The sequence below is a fragment of the Pollachius pollachius genome, assembly GCF_949987615.1.
Source record: "Pollachius pollachius genome assembly, chromosome: 2".
NCBI lineage: Eukaryota > Metazoa > Chordata > Actinopteri > Gadiformes > Gadidae > Pollachius > Pollachius pollachius.
In genome coordinates this window covers 44,144,714-44,155,399 of record NC_136935.1, presented here as the reverse complement: position 1 = coordinate 44,155,399, position 10,686 = coordinate 44,144,714, and the positions used below count along the sequence as shown (strand labels likewise).

At 42.4% G+C, this 10,686-nt stretch overlaps 2 protein-coding genes across 2 annotated transcripts; both read left to right on the top strand.

Annotated features, from left to right (window-relative positions):
- Positions 1–2,138: 2,138 nt before the first annotated feature.
- samd1b (sterile alpha motif domain containing 1b) lies at positions 2,139–6,671 on the top strand (the record flags this gene model as incomplete). The annotated part of the gene is made up of 7 exons (XM_079759036.1): positions 2,139–3,266; positions 4,187–4,361; positions 4,462–4,592; positions 5,244–5,319; positions 5,681–5,762; positions 5,881–5,995; positions 6,107–6,671. The coding sequence occupies 7 exons, from the start codon at positions 2,139–2,141 to the stop codon at positions 6,248–6,250; spliced, it is 1,851 nt and encodes a 616-aa protein (XP_079615162.1). The 3' UTR covers positions 6,251–6,671.
- Positions 6,672–9,069: 2,398 nt separating this feature from the next.
- ndufb7 (NADH:ubiquinone oxidoreductase subunit B7) lies at positions 9,070–10,663 on the top strand. Its single transcript, XM_079729526.1, has 3 exons — positions 9,070–9,316; positions 9,604–9,772; positions 10,383–10,663. Exons 1-3 carry the CDS (start codon positions 9,205–9,207, stop codon positions 10,468–10,470), a joined length of 369 nt encoding a protein of 122 aa, XP_079585652.1. The 5' UTR covers positions 9,070–9,204; the 3' UTR covers positions 10,471–10,663.
- Positions 10,664–10,686: the final 23 nt, after the last annotated feature.

Genomic DNA, 10,686 nt, shown 5'->3' with positions numbered 1-10,686 from the left:
CCATAATCAGCACTTTACTCACAAAGAGTGGAAATAAAGTGTGTGTGTGTGTGGGGGGGGGGGGGGGGGGCGTTAGACATTTTGTGTACCTATTAATTGATTTAGTTTTTTTATGATGCTGTGTTTTCCATGTGAGTCTTGGGGTTACACTTCATTTTTCAATTCTATTTCATTCAACAAAATCAATTATACACACAGGAGGTCTATGGTCTGTTTTTTTTTATCCATAACAAAAAAAAAACATAACCTATCTTGCCTTTGATAGAGGCAAATTTAATAATAAAGCTACAAAGAATAAATTAATTAAAAAGCGTATTAAGCGTTATTATAAAGGTTTTATGACCAATGTGTGTTTTCTGGTTCCACTGAAGTTTGAATGACAATAACAGAATGCTGTCTTGGGTATGCTAAGGATAGGCTATTTTTTAATTGTATAGGGCCGATTTAAGATCGATTGGAATTTTTGCTGTTAGTTAGCGTCTTCCATCATTTTACTACTGAGGCCAACATTGATTTGGGGTTTTGCGTTTTACTGTTCAGGCCTATACTGCAGTTTGACTTCTTTGTAGTCCAGGTCATGTCAACTCTCTGAAGCGGTCTGCCTATCGGTCACAAATCTCTTGGGGGATGCATTAGTGCTGTTGATGGTGGACTAGGAGCTTCCGATTTTTCATGATGTCAAATTATTGTCTTTCATTACTTTACTTCCCAAAACACACATTCAACCACCAACTGTTTTTTTTTATTTTGTAAATTAGTTGTAATCGTTTTTTTATTAGTTGGTATTGTATTTATTTACAGGTGGCTTGTACAGTGATGTAAGGGACAGCATTGCTAGGCCTACAGTGTAAGTTCCCTCAGATCTTGAGATGGATATTGGAGACACTGTCGGAGGTCTTTTTTATGGCTTGTGGAATTGGAATTCTGTTTAAAAAAAAAACACCTGACATGTTTGTGTCAAACATTAAAATATTGATATGTGATATTGTTGCAACTCTTTCTTACTGGTGCATTTGCTGAACGAGACCGCAATGTGGGTGACAAATGTGATTATTCTAAGTCCCGTTGAATAAGAGTCTGCTAAGTGACGTTACATTTGTATTTTGAATTTAATAAAGAAGGGAAAAAAGAGTGTCTTTGTTTTTATGTTATAAAACTAGTGGACATTTACAGAATGTTGATTTAGCCTTTATAAAGTATTGTATTCAAGAAAGTTACACGTATCTGTATCCAGGAATGCAACTGCACGCCTGTTAAGAGATGTGGGCTCCAATGTCACTCCAATGGATGTGTCCTCCAATCCGAATTTGTAACTTCATGGCGACCCTTCGGGTGAAGTCCTCCATCCACTAGAAATATTAATCTAGTGTTCCATTCTACTTAAAACGCCAAGGCGCCAATTGCATCAATGGTTTGGCAAAATCCCGTCTCCAAAAATCGATTTGCCATCGGTAAATAAGTAAGCCTGAACATGGACACAACTTTATCAAAGGCGGTTTCTAGTGCACACCTGTCTACGTGCTTCATGGTCACACCGATTTAGAAGAAATATACGTGTTGTAAGCCTAATCTCCGTATTAGTTTAAATCACGACAAGTGAAGAAAGTTGTGCATAGGTTTACAACTTGCATGAGGCAGTAGGTATACATCCAACATCAAGTTACGCATGGCAACACCAATTTCACAGCATGCTATATTCAACGCACCATCGACAAAAGATAGAAATTAAAGTTAAAATGACTTAACCACAAAGAGACAACAAAATGTATTTTGCTATGGCTTTTATTACAAGCTGAATATCCATAGACAATATTCAGTACGAACAGCAACCTTATTTGGAATATTATTAAAGTAACGGGCATGTGTTCTAAATCGGCGGCATTTCACTTCGAACAAAGAAAATTGCTGGTGCTCAGATGGGATAATACCACCTTAAATGTCAATTGTTGTCTGTGGGGGACCGGGCGCCATCTTCGGTCCACCTTAAGCGCACAATGTGGCCAACGAACGCGAGCACACAAGTGAGGCTTCCGTTGTCATTCTTCAGCTGGGGCTCGCACCGCGGCTCGGCGCTCCCAGGGAACATTTCTCCTGAAACAACACCCAATATCTCCTGTACGAATCTAATTTGGAAAAAAATGGCTGAACCCAAGTACCGAGAATGGATCCTTGAAACAATCGATTCTCTGCGCTCCCGAAAAGCACGCCCGGATTTGGAAAGGATATGTCGAATGGTCCGAAGACGACACGGGTCAGACCCAGACCGAACCAGGACAGAACTGGAGAAACTGATTCAACAACAGACCGTGCTCAAAGTTAGCTACAAGGGATCCATATCCTATCGAAACGCAGCGAAGGTGCAGAGAAAAAGCAGAAAAAAGACCGAGTTGGCGCCTGCCTGTAGCGCTGGCTCTGAGGAATCCAGGCAGCGGAACCACCACCACATCCTAAACAACGGCGATAGTGCTCACAGCTTCACGGATCAGGAGGAAGACTCGGAGCCCAGCCTAGACCAACGACTCCAAACCCCGACCAACACCACTGAAAATACAACCAGGCAGTCTTCCGATCCCCGTAGCGGGAGCGTGTGCCTCAGTTGTGGTGCAACGACGGGCTGTGTCGGGAGCGGCTGTCAAAGGGAGAAAGCGAGTGCACCGAAAGACCCGGGATTAGGACAACACTTGAAGGCTGGCTGCCCTTCGCTTAGCCATGACCACAGAGTGAACGCCACGGACTGTGATAACGACACAATAACACCACCCGATACCCATCGGAAAGAGCTGGGTTCGTGCGGTGCCGCGAGGGGCAGCGGCGAAGCGGAGGACGCGAAGAAGGAAACTTGCCCCGTGTACGTGCGTGCCGCCGCCGCCGACGAAGCCACTTCCATTGAAACGCAGAAACCCCCGGTAGCCCTCAAGCCAGCTCAAGTCGGCCAGTCGGACCTGGGAGAGAGACTGGTCTCATCTGTCCGCAGCCTTTCTGAGAGAAACGTGCGAGCGTACTCTGCAGCGACGAGAGGCCAGATCAAGCCACTCGGACTGAGAGAGATCTTGGGCCACCTGAGCGGCCAGGAGTGGCTCTCTGAGGAGAAGTTGACCAGAGGCAGAGTCAAAGGGGTTCTCGAGAGGGAGATCGCGAGAGGCCGGCTGCGTAGGACCCGCTGCGGGAACATCACTCTTCCGTTGAGGGGGGTGATGGTGCTGGAAAATATGACCACGGACCGACATCGCAACCGCGTAGCGCAGGGCAGGAACATTGTTGGGAAGGTGAGGCCAGCTTAACATGTACAGCACGTCCACAGCCCGCACAGTGGGCCGAACTGCGTTGTTTGTCGGCTCTCTCTGGTGGCGAATGAACGATCACCCAACCGCACGTGCGGGACGCGCTCCGCTCGCCCTGCGCTCGGTTTCCTTGTTACCGTGTTGTCGCTCATGCGAAAAAAAAACATGATGTGTGATCTGTTTACATCATGAGCGAGTCTATGAACAATGCGGTCTAATTGTATGTAGATTGGTTTGGTTTCGATCTATTATTTATTAACGAAGGTCTTTTTTTTCTGCAGTCTACAAAGGGGCGAGACGGTCGCTCCTAGGTTCGCTCCAAGAAACACGCGCATAACAGAGCGCGCACGACCATAGAGTCGGGCCAGTCTTAATGACACAAGAGAGGGAGGGGCGGGGCGGGGGGGGGGTTGATTGCCACAAAACAGAGTTTATTCCGGATCTATTTCTCATCGGGGGTGTCAATGTTAACTCGGGATGTGCTCAGGCCGGTCGTTTGGAGATTGTCCCTGCCATTTCCTGAGCGCGCGTCTCTCTGGCTCCCTCTATTACGACCCTACTAACTCTCTCTCTCTCTCTCTCTCTCTCCTCTCTCTCTCTCTCTCTCTCTCTCTCTCTCTCTCTCTCTCTCTCTCTCTCTCTCTCTCTCTCTCTCTCTCTCTCTCTCTCTCGCCGTTCACTAAACTATGTTGGGTATTAAAGGTGTGTAATTAAATTAGCATTCCACTCGGTCGTGCCCCGACCGTCTTCCTTTGGAGGTAGAACGTGAACTACGGTATACTGTCGGAGAAGATATATTACAATAGCGTATAACAGGTGCAGTATGGTTGGATCATCTAAAATGCAGAAGGTGCACCGTTTAATAGGATGTATAATCTTATATTGCATCATCCCACCTGTTCCAGGAGAAGGTTGTGGAGGAAGGTTGTGGAGAGAAGGAGGAGGAGGAGGATGAGGAGGATCAAGACGATCTCCAAAGTGTAGAGAAGGAGGAAGAAGTGATAACCAAACCAGGCCTAGAAGATGACGCTGATACCCAGTCACCGTCAGAAAGCCCCCAACACCTGCAGCAGTATTGTGGTATGGTTGATAACATTATTCCCTTATTGTATATGTGTGACTTGTGATGCTAGTAGTGCTAATGTTGATACCATCCTCACCCCCGTCATCCCATGCTTAGGTGTGTCAGTGCAAGATTCTCTGCCCAGGACGAGATCCCTTCCTGCATGGGACGGCTTGTCCTCACACACTACGAGCACCCAGCCAGGAGACAGCATTGCCACAACCCATACACTACAGAGAGATGCACATGTAAGTGTGTGTGTACTATTTCCAATGATTTACATGGTATACACTTGCTCAATAACTTCTTGCAAATGCATTTTATGTAACAGATATATATATATATATATATATATATATATATATATATATATTATTATTATTATTATTATTATTATTATTATAATATTATTAAAGAATACTAATACTAATACTAATAATAATTATTATTATTATCATTATTATTATTATTATTATTATAATTATAATTATAATTATTATTATTAAAGAATACTAATAATTATTATTATTGATGCAAGAAAGGGTATTCCTTGTATTCCACCGTAGGCATTTTAGTTTAATTAACTGGCGCTACAGTAAATTATATACAGTAACTGGACGCAAGCAGTGGCGGCTCCTGAGCTCGCCACTAGGTGGTACGAGAGAGCGGATTTATGTGAGCACCCGCGGAGAGCGTGGTTGAAACATTTGGGCATTTTTGGGAAATTGTAGTCATCTCACAGCAGAGGAATATGCAGTACGTGTTATTCTGTTTGCGTAATGATATGTATTTGTGTGTTGTGTGTACACTACTACAGGTCAAAGGTGGCATCACTGTGAAAGATTCATTACGTGCTCCTGATTTAACATACTTCAAATGCATATCTTATCAATTGTCAGGATCTGTCTCCACCTCCTCCTATTCCCTGCCTAGATCAGGTTGAGATGCAATTCCATGCTTCTCCGATCATAAACAGTAAGTTCTGCTTTCCATTGTGTTTCGAAATGAGTTTAGTCCACTGTGTGTGACTGTGTGTACGTGCATGCGTGTATCTGTGATTATGCCTGTGTGTGATTGTTTTTGCGTGTGTGTGTGCGTGTGTTTGTGCCTGTGTGTGTGTGCACTTGTCTGTTTTTGCCTGTGTGTGTGTGTGTGTGTGTGTGTGCGGTGTGTGAGTGAAATTTCCCCTTGTGGTCCTGCCTCTGTGTATTCAGCTAACCAGAGATTAACATATCTGCATTAGGCTTTATTTACCTTGCAGAAGAAGCTCTTTAGGCAGCCATTGCAATTTGTGTGGCAACAACGTTTTGAATGTGTTATGTCTATTTCCTTGGAGATGTAGTGTGCAGGGGAGAAGTGGGCATGCACCTGGGTGTGTCAGAGGAACAAGGGATGAACGGAGGATTCGATGACAGACTGTGAGTACCGCTTTCAGTTTTAAAAGAGGGAAGGAGAGAGAACACAGTGTTGGAGTGAAAGAAGGACGGGCGTGTGTTGTGATGATGGACTAACCTAAAGTACTTCCACTGCATTTAGTCACATGAAGTCCGAGGGGCTTGGCGGGAGTCCCGTGAACTGGACTGTCTCCGATGTGGCCAGTTATTTTGCAGCAGTGGGGTTTCCTGAACAGGCAGTTGCCTTCAAGGCTCAGGTAGGTCTGTGACACCTCAAACAACCACAGGAAGGCAAACAAACGCAACAGAATACTATGATAGAGAATATTAAATATTTATTCATCTCTACATCTCTCACTCTCCAATAGGAAATTGATGGTAAGTCCCTTCTGCTGATGCAGCGTAACGACGTGCTGACTGGACTGTCCATCAGGCTCGGCCCAGCAGTTAAGATATATGAGCGTCACGTGAAAGCTTTGCAAAAAACACATTTTGAAGATGATGACTGCTGACCGCAAAGGTCTGAGAAGCACAGAGCGATGTAGAATTTTCAGTCTTAGCCTGGAGTTTAAGTTCTTACCATGTGACACAAATCACACATTCAGAATGTCTCAATATACACTCTCATATACACTTAAAATCATCGCATACATTTATTGTCAAAATCACACTGGTAACTCTGGCAATGTCTGAATGAGCACTTTACTGTTTCTAGACATATTTTATACACATTTTTATTCAAAAAGGTACTGTTATATATGTATAATTATCAGTGTACTGTGAGGAAATCAAACATGTGTGTGTGGGAGCGTGTATGCGCCATTTGTATGTGCGTACATGCATGTGTGTGTGTGTATATGTATTAAACTTGTAGCAACATCATTGGATTTTACTACAACATGTAGTATTGCAATACATATTCCATGACACCTTAAAAACATCAATGTAGGTAATAAGCTCTGCAGGTATGCAGTTTTGTAGAGTTCATTCTTTAACTGTAGTAATGAGGTAACTAGCTTTATACAGGCAAAATGTCGCATATTAGTAATTTTAGTAGATGGATAGTGAAGGGTTAAACAAGGGCCTACACCATTCAATTGTAAAGTATGTATCTTCCAACTTTCTCCAGATATGATTTGACATTTTGGCCTACTACTGCTTAAATACAGCATTGCTGAAGTCCACCGAGATAACATACCGGCTAATGACAAGCTGAACATTGCATGAAGTTGTGCAATGTCACAGAATACAAATCATGTAAATAGACCTCCAGTTTGATAACCTACATTTGTAATATTCCAATAATATCTACCTACGAGCGGGGTGAAGGTCCAGGTCATAAATTATATAGCCAGATCACCAGCCTTTTGAATTGTGAATGTGATATCATGTTTATCTGGAGAGAAACTGTACAAACCAAAATCATGTGGTAGCCTTCTGTCACTAGACTGTCATTGGAGAGCTAAATCTTGCTCTTGAATGTTCTCTATCTCTTTACTTTTCTCTGGAATCTTAATTACAGCAGCTTTAATCTCAATCCAGAAGCCTGGTTTTAACCAATCATAAGACCAACAGTTTAGATCTCACCTTCACTTCATTGGTCCCAATTCGTTGCTTTGTGTTTTGAACAAATGATGAGCGTTCAGCAAAGCGCTGGATGCTGGGAAGGACGGTCATAAGGATGTACGGAAAAGGACAAATATCAGATAGCTCATGAGACGCTGATGATTATTTTTTCCATTTTGGAATTGGAATGTTTGTTAGGATTCCATTGTTTTTAGAACGTCAAACAAAGCTGTACTCTGATGCGTCAACCAGGGTCAGAACTCAAATTATTTAAACTTTACATGCAGCGTCCAGGTGGAAAATCGTAGCTCGTCTGACATGCCCAGTGCAGCACTAATGTTAGGATAGGTTTCAATGCTGTACTCTACAGGGAAAAAAAAATCAATGCCCAGGCTGAGCCACCTGGGGCCTCCCGTATTTATTTATTTTTAATAGCTGGAAGGCCCCAGTTCTCTTCTGTCACTGGTCTCTCATATTTAACATGAGACGAGAGAGACATATGTTTTCAGTGTCCATGGGGATAATTCATGGGGTCTTTTGTTGCTGGTTATCTGGTATCAACAATGTATAAACAATGTTTCTAATAAAAAAATATAAACCATGGCTCTCTTTCCCGAACCGGTGTCTGTGAAGCTCAGAAATACACAACTTCATCTAACACAAATATTGCTAGGATTTAATAGGGTAATAATTTGGCTATCCGAAGCAACCTTACCGAAGCTATCTTTAAAATGTAAGTAGTCATTCTCCAAATAATATTGGAGAAGGACTTATATGCTTACGTATTATATATTATATATAGTTACGTGTTTTTTTGACAAATATTTTATTGTCTTTTTTCAACTACTATACAAAGGCACAACACAAAACTAGACACATCAATAAGTGCAAAGGCCCTTGAGGAGGTTTCAAATATGCAGATATTTGTGATACATTCTTCTGGTGTGGTAACTGACTATTTTTCACTACGGCTTATAGAGTGGCGAAGTCACGCCCATTCCGGTAGAGCCCATGGGACCTATTAGATCGAAAAATACGAATGGGTTTCAATGGAGAGAAAGTAATTGCCTTCTGGTCCCAGTCTTTATATGCCCCGGATTACACATATGTTGTTTGTGGATTTAAATGATAATTGTTCATGCAAAGAAAACTAAAAAATTTCGCGAAGAAGTTTGATAATGTTAGGTTTTCTGTGAGGCCGATGATATACGTCACCACCCGCACTTGGAACTCATGTCGATCTCTCTGCTCCACCTCACGGCTTTTTTCCAAGGGGAGGATAAAAGCATCGAAAGAGGTGAAAATCATTATAAGTCGGGGCATGTGGAGAGTTTCAGTTATGCCGATGGGGAGATTGTCGGTCTTGTCCACGCCAGTCGCAGGGAGCGTGACGTCACATACGAGACGTGTAGTCTTTGTCATTGTATTTTCTCTACAGCCTTTAGCTGAACAATTGCACAATAAACGGTCAAACTCTTGACATGAAAAATTATCATTTAAATCCACAAACAACATATGTGTAATTCGGGGCAAATAAAGGCTGGGACCAGAAAAATAATTACTTTCTCACCATTGAAACCCATTTATATTTTTCGATCTCATAGGTCCCATGGGGGGGGGGGTAATTTGGTAATTTGTACCTCTTGTACTTATGTATTCAGTGAAGGTGTAGCCAGGACCCGATGGGCATTACCGACCACGGAACTGATGTGCGCTGCTGTTTCACTTCGGAACGTTCTGTTGTTTATTTCCGTTCCAGGGCGGAAGTACCTTCAGGTAGTTTCTGGAGGTGACCGAACGGGAGTATAACAGTATAAATATATATATATATATCCAACAGGGTAGCCGCTGACTCCTGCGTTATTAGTTCTGGTGTTCTGCACTGCCAAGACACTGAAACATGGGGACTCACCTTTCGAGACGGTATATCACCGAAAGGGATACCGAGCCAGACCCAGCGAAGAAATACGACTTCGATCCCCTTTATGGCTTTCCCGAAAGAAAGGAAAGAGGTCTGTGTTTTGTTTTAATGCAAATATCTATCATATCTGCTCTGTGTACTGTGTGGAAATGGCTATAAAAAATATCCATATTTTTTGTCTAAAGCATCAACGACCCCGTCTCACTAATGTAATGCACCCATTGCTATGACCCTCTTGCTAACACCGTCTTCTCTGAATGTTGTCACCCATCCTTTAATGTCCCAAAACGTATATTAACTGTCAAACAATTCGTTTAAAAGCACTCTTCGTATACACCTGTTTGTGTTGAATTGTGTCATGTTGTACCACTTCACCAGAGATGGTAGCGACCCAGGAACAAATGAACTTGGCCCGTCTACCGTTGGAGCAGAGGGACTACTGTGCTCACTATCTCCTCAAAGTCATGAAGTGCAAGAGGGATAACTGGCCCAACCTGCTCGCTTGCAGCCACGAAAAACATGACTGGGACTACTGCCAGCACGAGGAGTAAGTGAGATTGGAAAAGTTTGGGTCGAAGTGACACATGTTCTAGTGTCACGCCATTATTTTTAATACAGTAAATATTTTGTATTATACTTATTGCATTCTACAGTATCAAACGGAATGCATATGAATATAAGGATGGGAAATATTCAAGGATTTATCTGAAAACATTTGTAAATGTGATTTGTAATGCGAGTTATAAACAATACCAAGAATATATCGGTTGACATGAAAAAGCAATTCTGAAAATCAACCGTGTCAGTTATTTATTTTTATGAAGACAATAAAATATTAATGGCAGGAATCCTCGCCCTATGATCTTTAATTCAAAGTGTAGCCAAAATACACAACTGAGTTGTGTATTTTTTTTTATGAACTCGGAGGTGTATACCTCCGAGTTCATATTTGTTGGTCAATATTTGAACTTCTAATTGAGTATTGTATAGTGGAAGTTTCCACACTAGCCAGAGATGACCTTACTCATGGTGACATGCATGATGCGAAAAAATAATCAGAAATGTAACCAATACATCCATACAGTGTCTTAACTGTGGCCTAGCCTGGAGTAATCCAACACTTGTCTGCCCACATTGATTCCCCCTCTCCCCCACAGCTATGTCATGCGTATGAAGGAGTACGAGAGAGAGCGGAGACTCCAGCTGAGGAAGAAGAGGATCGAGGGCCAAGCTGAGGCTGCGTGATTAGGATCACAACTAAACCTTGATTTTCTGTGTATATACCTGCTTCTGACCACAATAAACAGCCATATTTGAGCTGAACCAATTCTGATATCATCTTCATTGACGTCCACTATAGTAGGCCGTACTTGAATTACAAAAGGATAACTAATTTAATGACAAATGGTCACAATAGCATAACAATACAGTATATGATATAACCAAATATATGCAAGCAAA

Coding starts and splice junctions, on each gene's coding strand:
- ndufb7 (XM_079729526.1), top strand. CDS start 9,205: ATGGGGACTCACCTTTCGAGACGGTATATCACCGAAAGGGATACCGAG. Junction 9,317..9,603: donor TCCCGAAAGAAAGGAAAGAG/GTCTGTGTTTTG, acceptor CCACTTCACCAG/AGATGGTAGCGACCCAGGAA. Junction 9,773..10,382: donor GACTACTGCCAGCACGAGGA/GTAAGTGAGATT, acceptor TCTCCCCCACAG/CTATGTCATGCGTATGAAGG.